At 38.9% G+C, this 22,223-nt stretch overlaps 1 protein-coding gene across 1 annotated transcript in view; it reads right to left on the bottom strand.

Moving 5' to 3' along the window:
• Positions 1-22,223, bottom strand: part of CNTN1 (contactin 1) — a 268,296-nt gene that overhangs the window by 74,875 nt on the left and 171,198 nt on the right. The window contains exons 4-6 of the mRNA XM_075147813.1: positions 9,051-9,180; positions 5,028-5,200; positions 524-619 (exon numbers count right to left, since the gene is read on the bottom strand). Of these exons, the coding sequence (XP_075003914.1) occupies positions 524-619; positions 5,028-5,200; positions 9,051-9,180 (399 nt within the window). The remainder of the gene's footprint in view (positions 1-523; positions 620-5,027; positions 5,201-9,050; positions 9,181-22,223) is intronic.

Here is a 22,223-nt window from a genome sequence, read left to right as displayed (position 1 = left end):
AACTGCAGATGCTTGAGGTTACAGGCATAATCCCTGCAGAGCTCTTCAGTAGCTAATGATGAGAAAAAAGGCACTTCCAGAGCATAAATCACCTCATCTCTGACCCTCTGGGGGTGCCTACTGCTGTTCCATAATTTTAACAGAAGCCACGATCATTTCTGTTGAGGTGACTTCATTAGGTGGAATGAAGCTGAGCGCTGTCCAAGGCCAGCAGAAAGTCTGGGATGACACAGTGACATGTACTCAGGTCTTTTGAATGGTGGGCCAAGTCTCCCCTTTATTATCCAGATTAGTCTGAGTAATTTTATTTATACTATCAAAACCTATTTGCAAATTCAACAATATCCTTTACATACGCTCAACTACAAGCATATATACAAAATGGAAACCTAACCTAAACAGTGATTCTCAAGCTGCATAAAAATTACTGTTTAAGTAAACTTAAAGGAAACTTTTAAAAATAAATATTGATTTGTCTTCTACTCTTAAGCAGTTGAAAATGAAGCATTTGGAGCTGAATTACCTGGGTAGTGGTAAGGGGGCTCACAAAGAAGCACTGCTCCAACACCTTCTCGCACTTTAACCTCGTAGCGTTCCTCAGGTGGAAAGGGATCCAGATCTAGTTTAAAAAAAGCCGGGGGAGGAAAACTGTTTTTTTTTTCACTACAGTATTTTTTTTATTATTGTTTTTAGCCCTGTAGAGATTAATATAGAAATACAACAATATATGGCAGATAGATAGATACCTGTGGACCCATAATGCCAGTTTTGTTCGTTTTAACTTTGTCATTATCAAGTGCAATTAATTTTTTTACAGTATTTTAGCCATCATAATCACAAACGCCAAAAAAAAAAAAATATGGTGCAGATTGTATCCCTAAGAGTAGCCACGTGAGCTACATTTGAAGAAAGAATCCCAGGAAGAGAAAGAAAAATGATTTTTATTTTTCAACTGGCTTCTCCAAAATGCAAGTTTAATTCTTTACTGTAACTTAAAGTGGCTTCTCTGAAATGACCTGGCTGTCCTCCCTGACAACTCCAGAAGCCAAGGACTGGTAAGCAGTTAGCTCAGACATATCTTTTGTGCCAGAGGTTTGGGACAGAAGTGGCTCAGATCCCAGGAGAAACCTTAGCTGACTCTCTTTAAACCAACTCCCCTGAAGCAGGGTAAAGAAACTGTTGTAAAAGGATAAAGAAATAAGTCCTTCATGGAGCTACATATCATCCCATAGACTGTGGGAGAACAGTAATGGTATCTGCAGTGATAAGGCAACAGTCACATGAGTAACTTCAACTAGGTCAATAATTGCATTTTGTTTATTCTTTTCAATCTCATTTTGTGTATCCAGTCTGAAATTAAACTATAAACACCTTGAGGCAGGGAACGTCTCTTGTGAAGCTTCTCCATGTCACCAAGCACAGTGAGATTATAGAGACCCTGACGGGAGTTCTGCTCTAAATGTTATTGTGGTGTAAACAGTGCATCAGTAATAGCCAAGTGCACAGCCTCTGAATGCAATATTCTACCATAGAAACTACCTAAGCTAACTTCATTCAGATTACTTCAATGGCAGGCAGCTACCCAGTTCTACTAAATTCCCAAGGCTGGCTCTGAGATTTACCTAAAACTTAAGTTCAAGAGCAGACAGCCAGAAACAGTAAAGAAAAAATCAGGACAGAGCTACATACGAAAAGAAATCAAGTAGAAAACAGAGACTATTCACTGCTGTAAAATGCAATGTGTAGTTAGGTAGATCCAGTAGACACTCTGCATTATCTAAAAATAATTAATTCCTTAACTTTGTAACAACCGCTACATTTACTAAACGTGGTAGAGGTAAAGGATTCCTCCAAGGCCAACCACAGTTGTCAGACCTGAATGACTACAAGAATCTAGGAAGAAAATGTCATTACGCTTTGTCAAATGCATGGGAAAAAACCTCTAGGAGGGCTACGCCAGAGTCTAGGGAAAGACACCTCTCCCAGCTTCTGAAATACTCATCTTTCTTGCAGACCAGAAGATACTATAGATCTTTCCAGTGACTGACTGGATCTTTTTATTAGATAGTATATGGTAGTCATTGTAATGGGCCATTCTGAGGACTTCTGATGATTATTTAATATAATTTTAGCCTGTGCCTTAGTGCAATGAATGTATTCAGTTCTCCGCAACTAGCTCCCAATATATGTGGAATATTATTCTCTGATAAAAAAGAAATTAAGTATACCAGACTGACTTAGTAAGAATTAGCTATTTGACCAGACAGGTTTTGTAACTGAAGCCAAGGAAGCTCTTCACATAGTTTGGAATACCTCTATTCATATAATATCTGCAGTAGTTTGAACACATGCCCATTCCATTTGTCATCATGGACATAACTACACAACTACTTTCTATCTTCAAAATACTGACTGATCTCTCCTGAAAACATCTGTTTCCTTTGTTGCAGACCTTTTGATCATCGTTTAAACTTGCCACTATTATTCATTTCTGCCTTCATTGGAACAGATTAGTGTTTAAAATCTGTTACAGAAATATAAAAAAATTAAAAATTACAATCATTGGAACAAATCTGTTGTTAAATTGATACTGCTTTGCATATGGGCAGTGTAGGGTTTGGTGAAAAAGAACCTTATCATTGCTTTTAAGTTATTTTAGCTATTTCCAATTTACATTTTAAGTCTAGACATTTTTAGTGTTCTTGAATAATCTTTGAAACTCTAGGACAGTCACCACAAATTTAAAGACATGGGATAGGACAGGTAATTTGTATATGTAAAACATTATGTTAGTACATTCATGAAATAGAATGGTCTATGCCAGGTGCAGGGAAGTCATACAATTATTGAGATGTAGTTGTATACCTTCTTCCCACTTATCAAATGCTCTGTACTCTGATTGGGTCTTGATGTTTTCTTTGCATAAGCACTGCTTGGTCATTACTCAATAATTATAATAAGCATGATTCTATGAACTCTTAATTGGAAGATATTCATTTTTAGCTAGAATGAAAGAATTAGCATAATCACTGCATTCCTACAAGCATTCAGTTAATATCTAGTGAGTATGGAAATTTCTCTTCCTTGTCGTTCTTGTCTGCTATGAAATTGCTGTGTTTTACTGTTCTGACACTGCTTCCCAGCAAATAGAACAATATATCAGCTTCTGATTTTGCTCAGCACACACCAAAAAGCCGCTAAATATTCCTGCAGGATAAAATTCCTTCCCTCAGGAATATGTGTGTAACAGCTAAAAAAGATTTTAATGGGTTTTAAAACACTGGATCTAAAAAGATCCAGTTCTACTAAAGACCGTGTTCTCAGACGGATTAATTGACCTGAAGTTTATGAGACAGTGTTGCTTTTGTTTCATAATTTCAGCAAATGTGACAGTAAGACAAAAATAAAAGGTCTTGCTCATGTACAGCTGGTCAAGATTTTTTTGAACTCTTCTAAACAGTTGTTGTTGCCATTTTTCAATCAGTTTATGCACACGCTAAAGATCAGACATTTTCTATATTAATTTTAGCAACTCTATATCTGATTTTTTAGAAACAGTGATTGTGGAAGGAAATGTTTTTTATAGGTGATCATAAAAAGGAGAGGGAGCAAACACAACAGTGTAAAGAAGAATGACAGTAGCATTTTTTTAGCAAGTATTTATCAGTTTCCAGCTATCTTTTCACTTCTATTCCTCGCTCTTTACCCTATATTCATTTATATAATTAAATTTTACATATTAGGGTTCTGTTCAGTATAATTGTCCAGTACACTAATTATCAACGTTCAGCTCATGCAATCTGTGAGCTGGTAGGCAGAAAATATGCCTCAGACTGTTTTGATTCTACTTTTTTCATCTATTATGTGTATTGGTTCCATTTCAAGTAGCTACAGTTATTGTCATAGCTTTTATCCTACTGGTTGTTCAGGACTGGCACCACTGATTCCTGCTTTAGGTATAAATAAATGTCCTGTAAACTGAATTTTGATGTCCTCTCCATTAGAAGGAAATAACATCCTGGCCTTCTATTCATGCTAGAAATTACGCTGGGTAAAATACAGACTAAGACTAGATCAACTATTACGCAATCCATCAGCTCTTTACAGCCTCTTAAGTTTTCTTGAGATACGTGGTCCCACAGTATTATAATCACTAGCAGAAAACAGAACTTTTCACTTCATCTCTGATCTTATACAGTTAGGAGTGAATTCTGCTGAAAGGCTGCTGAAAGACAAGAGGGGCACCAAGCACTTAATGTCAGGATTAAAGGGCACACAGGACTTTGTGAATAGTCACCAGATAAGAGTGGATTCCTTTTTTTGTGGATTCTTTTTTTTTGTCCTCTGATGAAAAAATATATCCAGGGAAAAAAGCATCTTAAGGCAAAATAAAACAAAAATCCCAAACTCTGCTGTCAGTTGGTAAAATTTTACATTACCCTTCATATAGTACATCAGTTCTTTACAATGTATGTATTTGTCAACAAGTGCAGGTCTGTGCATACACATGCATTCACAACACTAGTGCATGACTGTCAGAAGCTGACAGAAACGTCCCCCAGCAGGGTCTTCATCGTAGCCTGGGAATCAGGGAGCACACTTTACTAGCGAGTGCCGTGCCTTCCTCCTAAAGGCATCCCAGTTGTGTTTGGACGGCAGCAGCGCCTCATCAACATTTGCCCCCACTTGTGTTTTTCTTCTGTGACTATTTCCCCTTAGGTCCTACCATGATTTAAAAAGAGTCTGGACATTATTTTCTCAAGATCTGGCTCCATGACTCTCTTCAATCAATAATTTAATAATAATTCACTGAGAAGGTTGTCATGTCAGCTGAATGCTAAGAATATAAAATGCTTACAAAACTTATTTTGTGTTGATCTCTGCAGACTAAGGCACTTAAGATTGTTTTTACACAGTAATAGACTACAGCACATGTTAGCAGAAGACACTGCAGAAGATACTGTAAAACACTGGGCATTTCAAGCTAACCGTAACGTTTCTACGTTTTGACGTAAACATCGGCTTACATCCAAAACTCAGAGTGGCTTCACTGCTTCTGACAGTTCCAAAGATATTCGACACTACACAGACATATTTTCCAGCATCCCTTGACTTCTCTGGATTATTGATAACAAGTCTGCCTCCCACCATACTGTAGCGATCCTTTGTTAAATCAATATCCCAGTTGTTGAGTTTCCACCTATTAAAAAAGAAAAGCCAGATGTAAGATTTGGCCCAAAAAACCAAACCTGGTAAGAAATATGATTCAAAAATAACTCATAAGTTCTGATAAACTGTACAGGATGTTATTAATATACTTCTATATATGTTTTAAGTTTTTCTTCAGCAAGAGAAGAAGATTTGAACTCCACGGGTCTTTCAAACATAACAGTCTCAGCCTGCCTCAGCCTTCTCAGAGATGTGACATGGGTTAAAACCCGATTGCTGGCCATGCAGCGAAGGATGCTTGAGCTGGCCATGAGTGAGCTAGCTAGTGACCAAGCACTGGGATTATAAACATATCCCCAACTAGTTATCTAAGGCCAAACTGGCTACAAAAATACTCCCTCTGCATCTTTAAAGTACAGACTAACGAAATTTTTAAAAGCTTTCTGCAAACTTGCTGTAGGGGATGAAAATGTTTTGTAAAGCCCAATGAGCCAGTGAGGTCTGTGCAAAAACAGTGGCACGCCTGATTTAAGATCTACTTACTAGATTTAAAAAATTGCTGGACACTTTCACCTAATTACTGTAAAACCCTGCAGCCAGTTCACTGAGTCACTGTAACGTTCACTTCAGGGACTACGAGCGGAACTCGGTGGACCAGGTCTGGCCCTTACTGGCTTCTACTGATTTCAACAAAGTTACAGAACAAGGAGTGGGAACCAATATTCATGATGTATCGCTATATTTCTATCTACTACTGTGTCCACAAGGGGGAGCCCATAACCTTCTTTGAAAGGAACTGCACGTTTCCTGAGCACAAATAGGAAAGATGCAGCTTAAATACATTTCAAGATTATAAAATTCTTTCAGTATAAATCATTTTTTGTCACAAGGTAAAGATAGGCATTAGTGTTTGAAAGTGAGAGCGCATACCCTATGTGCTCCTTCCTTATTGAAAATGTACCGAAATATACAGAATACTCATTTGGAAGCTGAAATTACAATTGTCATAGAAAGAAACAATAATAAAAGTGGTATTAACAAAAAATAAATTAAAAATAAATACTGAAATGGCAGGATTTTCAGGATGCAGTAAATAGCATTTAGGTTCTACAGGATTTTAGAGGTATCATTTCAGTCCTGTGAGATATACTACATGTCTGTATTACAAATAATAAATCCCCTGTTCAGAAATACCTAGGAATAACTGTCATGAGGACAGCATATGCTGCAATGAAAGAGATTAGGAAAAGATTGCACAAAATGTGTAACTGAGGAGTAAAAATTAAAAAAACATATTAAAATTGTTTTCTTCTGAATTTATTAATTTAAAAATCAAAACACAATCATATTTCTATGATATATCATCGATTTTTTCTCTAAGCACAGTATTATTTATATTCATTTGTAAAACAGGGTTACTCTGCAGTATAAAAAATTAACCTTTGCAAAGATATTCAAGTGAGTGCACATCAAGCAATCATGCAATCTGCTTGCTCAAACCTTGCCTCTTAAATGGCAGCTCCTCCATTCCACAAAAGCTGTTTGTGAGTAACTTCATTTACATGAGCAGTTCTCACCAGGTTCAGCTGGACTTCTCACATGCATAGTGTTTCTCATACATGAAAATGCAGAGTAAGATGCCTTATGACACCCAATCGGACGTACTAAATTTAAAAGAAGTTGTTTCTCTTCAGAGCTGGGAACAAATCTTTGTATTTTTTTCCTATAAACTGCCTAGCAGCTTGGGAAAGTGTGTTAGTAAAATGTATAGTTATCTATCTCTCTTCTCTTTTTCCAAGGCTGGTCTGAGTTTCTTCCAGTTGAGATGTAAAACTGCAGGAATATACATATAAAGATATCTACAGATGAGTTAGTAACAAGCCAAGAGGTTATATCTGAAGGAAGCCTACAGAAGGAAAATGCTAGAACCACAATAGACCTATGAAATCTCTAAAGATGATAGGAGGGCTACAGAAAAGGTCACTGGCAATCACCAATGTGTATTTGCATAAAAGGTCATTTTGGGAGCGCAGTAATCTGAGATCCATGACTTGCAGACAGGACTGGGGACTAAAGGACTCATATCTTGTCCCCATGAAAGTATGTTGCTTTTCATAGCAGTGCTGAAGGCTCCAGCAATGACCGGGTTAAAAAATAGATTCCCAGAAACTCAAATGAGTATTTTAACTCTAGCAAGGGTGAAGGACCATCAAATACAGAAGGAAAAGTGGATGAATGCTTAACAAACAGTGAAAATAAAGAATTTCTAAAAGAAGACTAATAGGCTGAATGGTCAGAAAGAACAAAAGTGGCAGGAAGGACTTATCTACCTCTGAAACATGAGAATTTTGACTCATGAACTGTTGGAAGGTTAAGAAATGAAGACAGTATATTCAGGTAGACTAAAATAATGATGTCAGGAAATAAGGAAAGTGGCCTTATCCTGTATTGCAATTATCATCACATGAGCTACCAGCAAGGATTGTCAGATCTGTTCCTAGACAGAAGAGCTCTGGTGGTGTGAGGCAATTCCTCCAGAGTGACTTTTCTAGTTCAGATTTTGCAGAGCCCATGACAGATAAAGAACAATGCTAAAATTTATGTAGAGCCTGTAATCACTCTATAGATGGTATGTTTACATAGTCTTGTAGACAGGGTGGGGAAATCTCTGGACAGACTGGAAGTGATGGGTAAGTGTATCAGAAGGGTACTGAATCAAGTGTATTTGATCTCTCCATTTCCAGTCCTTTCCAAGCATGGAGAGAGCAAACAAGTGCAACAGCAAAATGCCATGTAGAAAAACTCATAAAGATACTAGAGCCAGGGATCATATTCAAAGGGGTATTCTAGTTTCCCCTCAAATCCTTCAGTCACAGGTGGTTCTGTATATATGGACAACCTGTAAGCATATTTAAAAAAAAGGCAATGAAGACTAGCTAAGCTGTTTTGATGGAAGAATACCATAGTTGACCACAATATTGTAACAGATTTAAAAGACTGGCCAGCAAACTCAGCTGCTTTTACTGTCTTAGAAGCCAGAGTTTAGGAAGACACATAAGTGAGTATCGGGGGCAGATCACAGGATCATAGGATAATTTAATGAAATGGATCTCTTTTGCTGTCAAGAAATTGTGTCTGCCCTTAGTAGGATGACAGTAGTTTTCTGCCCATGTCTAGGTTGTAAATTAGTCATGGTTTTAATAACGACAATCTTAAGTACATTCCTCTGTACATAATGAGTAGATAATAGCCAATAAACCCATACAGCTGCCCCAAGTTCCCACAACGAAACAGAATTGCTCTGCTAATAACAACGTATTTATTGTGAAAGGGGTCACGCATGAATCTCTACTAAAACTAATTGAAACATTTTCCCAGAAAAAAGTTTTTCATGTCTTCAGTAGCATACCTGATACATTCATGTACATCTCTCCACAATATGGTGGACACAAAAGCAACATAGGATGTAGAATACCCAGTTAAACAGCCAGTCCTTCTTCTTTCAGAGTAAAATAGGATAAAAAAGCTGTTCTGAATCAAGAAGAACAAGGACTTGAACCTCCGTCATCCTTAACCTCAGCTAGAAAGACAGCTTCTTAATAATTTCTTAAAAGTCACTTTTTTTTTTTTGTTTTGCACCTGGATCAGTATTCCTTTCAAAAGCTGAGAACTTTTAACACAACAGGAATGTACTATTTTCAACACTGTCTAGACATTTGGCAGATTGAATCAAGGTTGATTCTTACTCAAAAATTGCAAAACCCCCCATTTTTTCCTGCCTTGAAGACTTTGTATCATTTAATGTATCATTTAATACCACAACTTGAAACACTCACTAAGTAAAACACATAAGACCTGGAAATCAAAACAAGAGACATTACCTGTAAGTAGGAAAAGGAATTGCTCGAGCCCTGCAGTTCATTGAAACTTGTCCATCTGAAGATTCTTCTGGGTAGATAGTGTCAATGGGTTGCTCCTCAAAAACGGGTCCATAACCTTTGTTTCCTTCCTCTGAAAAACAGAGTTTGAAATGAATCACTTTTTAATTAGTAGGCAAACTGAAGATGAATTTACATCACACCTTCCGCCTTCAAAATGCGAAGGCTAAATAGTGAGCCCTGCAAAATCAAGTTTTATATGCATCCACAAAACCAGAGCAGGATGGATAACAGAAGTGCTGGCCTTCCTTCACCGACTCCTGCTTCATTCCTGCTGTCTGAGAAAAAAAGTAATTTAAACTATGTTCCTGAAAAACTAACTTCTCTGCCTTCTCTGCTGACATCATCAATTATTTAATTAAGATAATTATGAATTGAAGATATGCCATTTAGGAATGCAGTGAGACCAACTTATTTCACAGAGGCCAACAAATTCTCATCAAACACATCCAGATGCAAAACAACTATCCAAACATTAAGTGTTTCTTATCTTATAACCTAATCAGCTGCAATTGTTTTATACATTTGGAAAGAATCTTTATTGCATCAGACAAAGAAAAACTAATGTTGGAGATCACAGCTGACAATTACATTATTTCCAGAACACATTTCTGTCCTTCCTTTCACGCTTAGGTATATGTATATGTTAACTCTCTCTCCTCCAAAATAAAATTCTAAAAAGGCCCCACATCAAAAATAATTTAAGTTGGTAAAGTCAAGCACTTGAAGGTGAATAAATGTCAAACAGGTTTGATAACAGGCTATTTTTTTTAATCTTTATCCTCCATTTGCTGATGCTGTTATAAAGGTTGCAGGCTCTGCCCTCCCCGGCTGCATTCCCTTCTCCTTTATCTCCTCCAAGCATAAAAGGCTGCTCTTTGGAGTCTGTAAAAGCAAGACTAGGAGCAAAGGTGGGAACACTATGCGAAAATTCTGCTCAGCAAATCCAGGATGTAACTGGCTTTTTTTCTGTGAAAATGGCAAGTGTGCACTCTAGGTACAGATGTCACTGTGAGAAGATGGTGCATGCTCAGTATAGTTAAAATATTTAGACAACAGAGCTGTCTAATTCTCACAGGTCTCTACTGAGACTGAACTGACAGTATGGACACTTGTAAGCAAGCCATTGGGAAAAGCAAAGTAGTACATGACTGCTACTGGGTTCACTTTCCATTCAATCTTTTTAGCTTAAAAATTTCCAAAAGCAATGGTTAAGGATGGAAAAATCCTAACATTTTGCAATAGTATCTGTACTGCCCATAAAAAATCTGCTACGTGTCTTGTAACGCTTAGAAAATCTTCACAGATCAAGACATAAACTGGCAATGTAACACATTGTCCATAATCAAGTTACGCTTTTGTACTGATCCCCTTAAAATTCTTGCCTTTGGTTTTAAAACATTTTAGATATAAATTAGACAGGTTTTATAACCTATGAGAGAAGGAAGAATTTACCTGTATAACTAAATAATGTAAATTATGTCAGTATTAAAATATCACATATATAAAAAAAAATCCTTAAGCAGGTATCTTTTTTATTGTTCCTAAATTCCATATTCATAGACAGACACTGGATTACAGCACTAGCAGATAAAAAGTAAGTCCCCTTCCCAGGTCAAGTTTGGGAAAAAAATAAATCGCCATTTCCCTCAGGGACAGGAGCAGGTCCAGAAGGCACTGTTATGATGCAACAAGTACGGTCAGGCAATTTCATTTTTAAAAACTAATTCATGTAATGAGACGAGAAGCCTTTCAAAGAAGCAAATAAGAGCAACTAGAAAGAAAGGCAGAGATTTTGAAACATAGTCTGCTTTCTTTGATATTTTAAAGCACAACACTGTGTAAAGAAAGATCTACGTATTGCTAAATCAAAAGAAGAAGCAATTTCAGACTGAAAAGGCAAGAATCACATATTTGCTCAGAGGCTGGAATGACTGAGCCACAAACCTGATGGCAGTTTCTGTGCGGTTCTTAAATATGAATACAGAATAACAACGGCCTCTAGCAGCAAATAGCCATATCGTATGCAGCTGACTCTTTCCACCTTAAGACTCAAATGATGTTACAGACCACTTAGGCATTTCATGGCATGCATTTTTAATGCTGCGAGCCCTATTCATTATACTGAGTTGAACGTCTGTTTCTCACACCTACTGAGTATGCTTTATAATGGCACTTCTGCTGCAATCTATTATGAATCCGGTTTCAGATGTCTGGCTGAGCAGAAAAAAACGCGCAGACTGCATGTCAGGTGTGGCAACCAATAACCCTTTCATTCTCAGCCATAAGCTGAGTGTGGACCAGCGATATGTAAACAGCATGGGGGGGGAGAAAAGAGAAGAGCAAGGGTTTGTGAAAAGATCAGCAAGAAATGTTCACACCTAAGTGAAATACCATGCCTCTTCGACTAAGTTTGGAGAGTGAGGAAGGGCAGACTAAGAGTACAAGGAAAAAGATCAGTTGATTGAAGTTGTACCTACAAGAAAAAGGGGAGAAGTAAAAATAGGGAAAGGAAGAAGGAAATTGGATGCATTAGATAAACTGGGGATGAGAAGAAAAGCACATTTCATCTGTTCTGGTCCTGCTTTAGACAAGAGAATGGACTTCATGACCTCTGAAACACCCTTACTGCCCTATTTTCTGGGTACATTTCTTGTGACTTGTATTTTTAATTGGAGCAAAAGCTATCATCTAATTCTGATTATTTGAGGCATTCTTCAGTGAATTCTCCAAACGAGATGCAGACTTTTTGACAGTGCTAAAATGTATTAGGAAGTCTTTGCAAAGGTCAAGAAAATCTCTATACAGCTGATGAGATCATGGCTCCTGTATAAGAACCGATGCTGCTTGAAGGTGGCCCTGTCACCCCTTCTCCAAGCGACACTCTCCAGCTGGGCAGTGTCATTCTCCCTCTAGGCAGTTCTGCAACACCTCTCATGCTTGTCTGACTTCTTAGATAGCTGCTAAAGCTAAAGACAGTCGAAATCTACTCATTTCCAGCTTTCTGGGTTAGATTTCTGCCAGTTTAGGGAGGTGAATTTGTTCAGTGATGAAGACCTGTACCGGCGCAAAGGGTGGAACAGGAGCGGGGGTATAGGCTTCCATCTTTTGCGTGGAAAAAAGTTGTTTTATTAACTGAACCATTTGAAAGAACCACTGCCTAAGTAACATAGATGTACCTGAAAGCCTTACCACTACTTGCATATGAGCTACAAAATTATATTACTACACCTTTATGTCCCTGCACAAGCTTGTGAGAGATCATCATATAAAATATCCAACACAGAGAAAAGATACCAAAACATTGTCTGAAAATAACAATCAGAAACCACCTGAGGCAGTCATTTTCAAGTCATCTCAAGAAATGTCATCAGAAGAGGGAAAAGAAAGGCACAATAAAAAGCCTTATTCAGTGCATCCTAACTCTGTGTATATTTAATTCAGGAAAAGTCCAACTTTTCCATATAAATCTATTTTTTAAAAATGAACTAGCTCTCAAATGACTTAATTCTGCATGGTAAACACTACTGTAAGAACATAGAGACAAAGAGGTTTTCCAGCCCATATACACTCCTGTTGTATTACTTAGGTCGTAAAAAGAAAGACTAAAAACAAATCAGTAGCTGATCATCCTTGTATCAACCCTGCACGGATCTCCCTTCACCTCACATCTTTCCATCTCCTAACCGTTTGCCCACTCAAATGGTCTTGCAGCCTCTACGCGCCTGGCTCCTGGTTCTCCCTCTCATGTCCATCTCCAATTTGATAAGGAAATTATGCTTATCTATAAATATAAAGATAATGCAAAACTTTTCAATATAGCCACCATATAGGTCCAATTCTTGTGTCTTATTTCCAAAAGCCTAATCACTGTCTGTTATTGATTGAGAGCGTATTTCATTAGTTTAGTATTTATGTTCACAACATAATTCTATATAAATGTATTAATCTCATGTATTGCTGTAACTACACTGACACTAATTTACTCATATCGGGTAAATTTGTCATAAATTTAACAACACAGAAGACAAATCCTGACTTGATTTTTGAAAGATTAATGACTTTAGCAAATCTGCCCTGGACGTAAGTCACTGTAACATTGGTAGGAAGAAGGAAAGGGACTGACTTATCAAAGCCAAATGCAGTTATTGTACATTAAAAATACCCTAAATTAACCAAGTAACTTTCATTCAAAAACACGTTTAAGGAAACCCTGTTCATGACACTAGAGAGTTTCTTTAACTGTCTTTTATATGCGCTTGCTGCAGATAGGGAAAAGGTTGAGTATGGATGGAGAGAGTATGATCCCTTGGTCAGTTTGGGATTTGAGGATCGGAGCCTGACGTGGAGAAGATACACAGTAAGAGCATCCCAGGGATGAAGCCTGGGACACTGTGAAAAAGGCAGGATGCAGGTGTTAGGCTATTTTGTGGGAATGGCAAAGTGATCTCGGGCTGCTTGGACATTATTGTCATGAAAAGAAATAGATCTATCTAGGGAGAGGAGATGGCATAACTAGAAAACTGCTTGGGATACAACTTGGGAAGGGAATCAGAGGAACTGAAACAGGAAAAGGAAACTTTGTATGGTATAAATGTCTGCTGTAGACATCATAATCCATGACTTTTTGGCAGAAATGTGGACAGGGTTAGGGGAAAAGTGAAGGAAATTCTAACCACCTAGGAAAGGGTGAGCAGCGCTCAGCTGCACACGAGCGTAAACACACAGAGCTCAGCTTCTCTCTTCCCAACTTCTTTCCCATCCAGTCCTGTTAGACAATGTTTAAAAAACCCTACTCTGAACAAATACCCTGTGTTTTAATATCTGAATGGTTGTATTAGTTGTTCAGAAAATTCCTTATCAGCTGTGTTTTCTTTGTTTGGCATTATCCCCTTCGTGACAACATGCTTTTGTCAAATTTCTAATTATCTAGACTTTTTATGTCCGGGTCCCTGCCTGTCCAAAACTTGACACAAGACATACATACTCCTAATATTCAGGGCAACGTCTTCCATTTTTTCACTTTTGATTTTCCCAAATACATGAATTTTAATCCTTTTAAGTACAGGAAATGACCTGCTTTTTTTTTAATTGTAAAAGTAACTAAAAAAGGGTAACTGATTACCTGATATTTCTCCCTGCCTGATCTTGGTAGATCCTACCAGATCTACCATACTGAATCATCTCAAAAGGTATCTTTTTGACTGATTCTAAAAACCCTCCAATAAGGGTTGCCCCTCTATTCCGCTCTGGTGAGACCCCACCTGCAGAACTGCGTCCAGCTCTGGAACCCTCAGTGCAGGAAAGACATGGACCTGTTGGAGCGAGTCCAGAGGAGGGTCACAAAAACTGTCAGAGGGATGGAATACCTCTCTTATGAAGAAAGGCTGAGAGAGTTGGGGTTATTCAGCCTGGAGAAAAGAAGGCTTTGAGGAGACCTTATTGTGGCCTTTCAGTACTTAAAGGGGGCTTATAAGAAAGATGGGGACAAACTTTTTAGCAGGGCCTGTTGCGATAGGACAAGGGGTAATGGTTTTAAACTAAAAGAGGGTAGATTCAAACTAGATGTAAGGAAGAGATTTTTTACAATGAGGGCAGTGAAACACAGGTTGCCCAGAGAGGTGGTAGATGCCCCATCCCTGGAAACATTCAAGGTCAGGTTGGAGGGGGCTCTGCGCAACCTGATCTAGTTGAAGATGTCCCTGCCTACAGCAGGGGTGTTGCACTAGATGACCTTTAAAGGTCCCTTCCAACCCAAACCATTCTATGATTCTACGATTCTAAGTAAGACTTTTATTTTAGCAAATCTTTTCCAATGTCTAAAAATGCTTACAATTAGAAGATTTCTCTTTTTAACATCTAAATTTTAATATCTAAAGATCTTCAACTTTTGGACCTTTTTGGTGAACTTTCTAATTTTACTAAAAGTCCTCATATTAGATCTGAGTTTCATCTTGTGGTATTTTACCCACATCTTGGATCTTTCCTCTTGTTAGTAAGAAATAATGAAGAAAAAATTGCAGCAAGCATATTTGCATACAACCACTCATCTTGCTCTTCAGTGCAATGGAAGTCTTTAAAAATAAATATAATATTTACATGCTACATAGTATTAAGCAACCATGCCAACCTGTTACTACCATAGACAATACAAAAGCTTGAACTCAAAACATCAATTTTAGTGGGTTAGAGTGCTGAGCAAACAATGCCTCTGTTGAGAAAGAGCAGGGTTAGTTTGCTTGTTTCAACACCAGTCATCCAAATCATTTTCAGACAAGTCAATTTATTTTATTATCAGCTAATTCAGTCCTTACAGGCATCTAATTTATTTTGAAAATCGATTTTACTCATAGATTAAAGATAATGTCATGAAGCAAAGCTGCTTATAATTATGGGAACCGCTGTGTGTGTGAGCACAACCAGAAAGGAAAGTTAAAATACATAGTTTATTAAAGACTTCATGAATTTTTTTAGTTCATAGGAGAAAACAGCAGTTCTTGGGCTTATTTTTTTCCAGTAAGGAAAATTAAATAAAACCTAATTGTTTACTTTTGTCTTACTCACTCTCAGCTGCAGACTGCACATATTACATATGTTTTTAGGGGTTGTTTTATAACAAAATCATGGAACATAAATCTCAGAGATTTATTACAGGGATCTCGTTAGGTCGTGCAGAGAGGAAATTAGAAAGGCAAAAGCCCAGCTAGAACTCAACCTGGCCACTGTCGTGAGAGACAACAAAAAATGCTTTTACAAGTATATTAATGACAAAAGGAGAGCCAAGGAGAATCTCCATCCTCTATTGGATGCGGGGGGGAACATTGCCACCGAGGGCGAGGAAAAAGCTGAGGTACTCAACGCCTTCTTTGCCTCAGTCTTTAATAGTCAGAGCAGTTATCCTCAGGGTACTCAGCCCCCTGAGCTGGAAGACAGGGACAGCGAGCAGGATAAACCCCCCATAATCCAAGAGGAAGAAGTTAACGACCTGCTACGCCACCTGGACGTTCACAAGTCTATGGGGCCGGATGGGATCCACCCGAGGGTACTGAGGGAGCTGGCGGAGGAGCTTGCCAAGCCACTCTCCATCATTTACCAGCAGTCCTGGTTAACAGGGGAGGTCCCAGACGACTGGAGGCTTGCCAATGTGACGCCCATCTACAAGAAGGGCCCGAAGGAGGATCCAGGGAACTACAGGCCGGTCAGCCTGACCTTGGTGCCGGGGAAGATCATGGAGCGGTTTGTTTTGAGGGTGCTCACAAGCCATGTCCGGGACAACCAGGGGATCAGGCCCAGCCAGCACGGGTTCATGGAAGGCAGGTCCTGCTTGACCAACCTGATCTCCTTCTATGACCAGGTGACCCACCTAGTGGATGAGGGAAAGGCTGTGGATGTGGTCTACCTGGACTTCAGTAAAGCCTTTGACACTGTCTCCCACGGCATTCTCCTAGAGAAGCTGGCGGCTCACGGCTTAGACAGGTGCACTCTTCGCTGGGTAAAAAACTGGCTGGACAGCCGAGCCCAGAGTTGTGGTGAACGGAGTGAAATCCAGTTGGCGGCCGGTCACAAGCGGTGTTCCCCAGGGCTCAGTACTGGGGCCGCTCTTGTTCAATATCTTTATCAACGATCTGGATGAGGGGATCGAGTGCTCCCTCAGTAAGTTTGCAGACCACACCAAGCTGGGCGGGAGTGTTGATCTGCTCAAGGGTAGGAAGGCTCTGCAGAGGGACCTGGACAGGCTGGATCAATGGGCTGAGGCCAACTGTGTGAGGTTCAACAAGGCCAAGTGCCGGGTCCTGCACTTCGGCCACAACAACCCCAGGCAACGCTACAGGCTTGGGGAAGAGTGGCTGGAAAGCTGCCCGGAGGAAAAGGACCTGGGGCTGAACATGAGCCGGCAGTGTGCCCAGGTGGCCAAGAAGGCCAATGGCATCCTGGCCTGTATCAGAAATAGCGTGGCCAGCAGGAGTAGGAGGTGATCGTGCCCCTGATCGTGTACTCGGCACTGGTGAGGCCGCACCTCGAATGCTGTGTTCAGTTTTGGGCCCCTCACTACAAGAAGGACATGGAGGTGCTGGAGCGTGTCCAGAGGAGGGCAACGAAGCTGGTGAAGGGCCTGGAGCACAAGTCTTGTGAGGAGCGGCTGAGGGAACTGGGACTGTTTAGTCTGGAGAAGAGAAGGCTCAAGGGAGATCTCATGGCGCTCTACAGCTACCTGAAAGGAGGTTGTAGCGAGGTGGGTGTTGGTCTCTTCTCCCAAGTAACAAGCGATAGGACGAGAGGAAATGACCTCAAGTTGCGCCAAGGGAGGTTTAGACTGGACATTAGGAGAAATTTCTTTACTGAAAGAGGGGTCAGGCCTTGGAACAGGCTGCCCAGGGAAGTGGTTGAGTCACCATCCCTGGAGGTATTTAAAAGATGTGTAGATGTGGTGCTTAGGGACGTGGTTTAGTGGGCATGGTGGTGTTGGGTTGACGGTTGGACTCGATGATCTTAGAGGTCTTTTCCAACCTTTACGATTCTATGATTCTATGACAAAATGCCTTAAAAAGCTTTTCTTATAGATAACCTGGGCTTGCAGCACTCCAGTATCTCAAACCTTAATAAGATGACACAGAGGAGATGAAGTTTAATAAATGAAGTGATAGCAAGAATAGTAATTCCTTCCTTCTTCTTTCTTTCTACTAAGTCTACTCTCTTGCGTACTGTAAATTCAAAGTGAGACTCTTGACATCAAGTGTGGGATTTATGTCACATAATTTTGAAAGTTAGGTATTTTGTCCAAACTAGTCATATGGGATTTCTTTAGAGGGGTCAGACAAGCATTTCCAGCAGATAATTTGGATATCCTATTCTCTCTTCATCAACTACAGAGAAAGCTGAAACCTCTATCACATACTTAACCCTTAGATGGTTAAAATAAAGTGTGATTAATCTTCCCATAAAAGAATCTGGATTTACTTGACTGTAGCTCTGCAACATGATCTGGAGTCTCTCAGCTGAGCCCACTGGCCAAAGTCTACTCCTGGCACCAAACCCAGAACCCAAGCCTACTCCTAGAGCTGAACCTTCTGAGGTAGCTGTAGCACCATCACTAGCAACAACAGGAACGCTAATGGCAATTTATCTCCCATTTCTTCAAGTGTTAAGATTCAGGAGAAAGGGTACAATGGTGGCACAGCCCACTCCCACAACTGATGAGGGATATATTATTATACGCTTGGTTTTACTTGTTTTGCAGCAGCATCTAGAAACCTCTGTGGAAGGTCATGGAGCACATGGTCAGGCAGTACTAAGAAAACAGTCCTTGCCCTAAAGAAATTAGGGCACTAATTTCCACTACAGTGCAGCACCAGAATTCAACTGCACTTTCTGCTTCTTACTTGTTCTGCAGGGCTCAGAGACCCAAGAACACAGAGAAGGTCAAGCACGGAGAGATACTATTGTCCTTACACCCTCACATATCCAAAGATAACAGTGTACCTGTTCCGTCTTAACCAAAATTGAATATCCTCTAGTGGATGGTCATAGAAATATACATTTTTTCCCTGAACCTTATGCAGAAATGTATTGAAATAGTGATTTTATTGATATATATAGGAACATAATTTCCACTATACCAGATAACTCATCAGTTCCTTTTCCAAACTTTCCAAACATTTTTTGATGCAATACTTCTACATATCATTTACCGCCAGCACAGATACCGCATTTGGATCTATAAATAATAAATATTGAAGTGTAGGTTTAATCTATGAAGTTCCTGAGGATAAAACTACTGTCTCTTTGGGTATCTGCCTTCATGGGACTGTAAAGTCTCGAGAGCTTTCCTAAATCCATTTATGAAGAAGAATTTAGTGCTCACATTAAACATTAGATATGACAAATGGGTATGTATGTGTGAAGCTGAAAACAGCTCATGAGTTCAGCAATTTTCTATTTTATAATAGAGCCGGGAAAATGGTAACCCCAGGCAGCTGGCACATCGTGGCTGAAGTAAGGCATCTTACTCATGCTGTAGTACTTCATTTAACAGGGTCAGACTCCTCACCACCACCACCAATTTTTAATGACTCCTTCTAGGTTCAATCAATGATCTTCTCTTTTTTCTATCAGTTCTACACTCTGACAGCTTCAGAGAGTTAGGAATTTCCTGGATTGGCACCGACGAGCTGAGAATTGGCCGCTGAGAATTGGCCTCTGGTGCATTGTTTTCCAGGACACCAGGTTAAAGGAGCAAGTTGCAGCACAGCAAACCCAGCACAGCACATTTCCTCTGACTTTTGTTTCTACTTTCAGCACTGGGAATCTTAAGGCTGATATGTATCACACATGCAGGGAACACACACTAATAAGGAAAGAGCTGATGATCTTAAACAGGATTCCTGTATCACATCGCAGAAAATTTTGAAAACGGAAAAAAAGGCTACTATGTTTACTGGCAGATGCAGCTACTAATAATTACACATTATTTCACAGTTAACATTTAACAACCCTAATTCAAATATCTCTATTTTCTTCTGCTCATGGACAGTTGCCACAAGTACAGAGGGAATTACTCTATACCTGATCCGAGATGTTATTTTGTAGGGAACCTGAAATGGGATCATTCCTGAAATTTATTTAATTAAACTATTTGTACAGACTGCTACCTGTCTTTTCAATATACTCATTCTCACATTTTGCACAATCAATTCTCTACCTAATTTGAATACAGAAAAGTAGAAGAAAACAGAAAATTCCCAAAGGGAATCGTATACTGTAATTTTACTGTTGGTCTTCTATAACGATGTCTCTCAAAGACAGGTCATTAAACCGTGTTAGGACACTTGTGCATCATTCTGTCTTCATATGGCTAGTATGAGAATAAGCAAAAATGTTATAAATTTACTCTCACTTTCTAATTTGATATACTGATTTCAAGCATGTCTTCATTTTCTACATATTTTACAAGATAGACCTTTTCATGTTGGCTTATTGAGTAGTTATAATCTATATTTCATGGAGGAGCTGTGGAATATTCTTCATTTAGGAGTAAAAATAATCTTTTAACTTCTTCCTTATTTACAAAGTTATTAATGCTTTATTTTTAAAGAGTTATATATTTCAAGTGATTTATCAGAAATGGTGGATATACAGTTATCTGGCAATTCATTGGGAAAGTAGATTTAATGGGAAGTCAAACATAAGATCAAGTCACTTCACTCAAATGATTCACGTACTGTGAACCATGTGCAAGAGATTTTTAATGGATGCCCTTTTGTATATTTGCTTTATTTTTTCTCAAGTGTCCTTAACCTCACTAAATCCTTAAATTAAAACACAAAAAAACAGAGGAGTAATTGAATCTTAATAAGGGAAACAGCTGATTAAATAAAATGGAGCAAGTGTTCCCTTAACCAGAACTTAGGGCACTCAGGCTTCTGGAAGGGCTCCCAGATCCAGCACCATTTAAAAGGTGCTTTACTCAGGAGGAACAACTTGCACGTGTCAAACAGAAAAACATTAGTGTGTAAGGTACCACATGCAAAAGAAACTAACAGAGGAAATGATGTGGATATCACTGAAATACAGTGAAAGGATAGCAGTAAAACATGCAGGGCTATATATGCCTACGAATGCCTACATTCAGAAACTACAGTGGATGTATCCTAAGGCCCTAATCCTGCAAACACTTCTCTACATGCATTCAATTCCAAAAATCCCAAGCTCTAAGACCAGATAACCAACCCTCCACATACGAGAAGGGAGTGCTGAAAAACAAAGGGAGAAAGACTTGAAAGCTCTTCAAGACCTACATATTGCATACTTTAACAAACAAATTACCATTTTGCTTCAAAAATAAAAGGCAAAACACTGGGAATTTTCCTTCCAGAATGTCTGTGCATAAACCATTTCATTTTGAAGATAATTGTAAGAAGGTTAGCAGTAGTTTTTTGATGGATAAATGCCTAATAATTCCACTGTAATGAAAATATATTTTTAACGAAAGATGGTAACAGTTTTACTAAGAGATGGTCACAAGAGCTTCTGCTGGAAATATTAAGATCTTTAACTTCATCTTTAAGAAGGGTAAAATGGTAATACTGTTTGCTTAAAGCAAATAATAATGAGACAGCATTGATTTAAGTTCATTATAGGCCTTTCATATTCTTTCAGGAACTCAATCCATCACAAAATTTAAGCACATAAGTTGAGCCAAATCAACAAGCTTACTTAGGAACGTGATGTTAAGCACATATTCAAGTCCTCTGCTGGATAAAAATCAACTGGATTCTAAAAACACTACAAATTGTGACATGAATATCAATAGCAAATCACTATGAAAAGTTTTCCAAAGGTCAGTGTCACGAAGAAGCTAAAACAGGTGGAAAATCTTAAGATCCTGTCCCTCCCACTGCGCACCAATATAATATTATTTTAATTAGCATCTTGTTTTTCTAATGAGCCTTCTCCTTCTCTTTCTGTTCCTGCTTCCTGTACACCTCTCTATTTCCCCGGCATTTAACATTGCCAAAGGTGGCTGCTCGAGACAGTCATTTGGTATCACTCTCATCAGTATTGATCTAACTGACATTGCTGTATCCTGTTACATATTTTCACGAGAGAGGGACAAAGATCTGTTGACACAGCACATGGCTAGATTAACCTTGAATGCTAATGGGTGCTGAACAGAAGAGCCATGCACTCATTCATTATCTTAACTATCACTAAGTCGTCAGGCTCCGTACCATATTGCAAGTCTAGAAACCATTTGATATTTAGAAGTAGATCTCACACTGTTTTCAATATGTCACAGAAATGAGGACCTACTAATATCTGAGAAGCTCACGCTCAGAAACAAGATGGTCTGGGAATGAGCCAAAATATCTCTACTGGGCTGACAGGAAGGTAAACAAGGCACTTCCAGGTTTCTGAGCATTATGATCACAAAACACATTATGATTATTTATTTACAAATGTCAGACACTCTGCAGTAGCATGAAATGGTCTCCTAAGATCCAAGCAGGGACATCGCAGACAAGGTAAAGAGGTATTAAGTATATTCATCCACTCTGTATTTTAGAAGAAAATGCATATCTCTCTTTAGCAATTGTGAATAATGCCATATGTTGTGGT

This window comes from Calonectris borealis, chromosome 1 (genome assembly GCF_964195595.1).
Source record: "Calonectris borealis chromosome 1, bCalBor7.hap1.2, whole genome shotgun sequence".
Taxonomy (NCBI): Eukaryota; Metazoa; Chordata; class Aves; order Procellariiformes; family Procellariidae; genus Calonectris; species Calonectris borealis.
The sequence above is the reverse complement of the archived record's forward strand: the minus strand, read 5'-3'. Positions and strand labels throughout refer to the sequence as shown.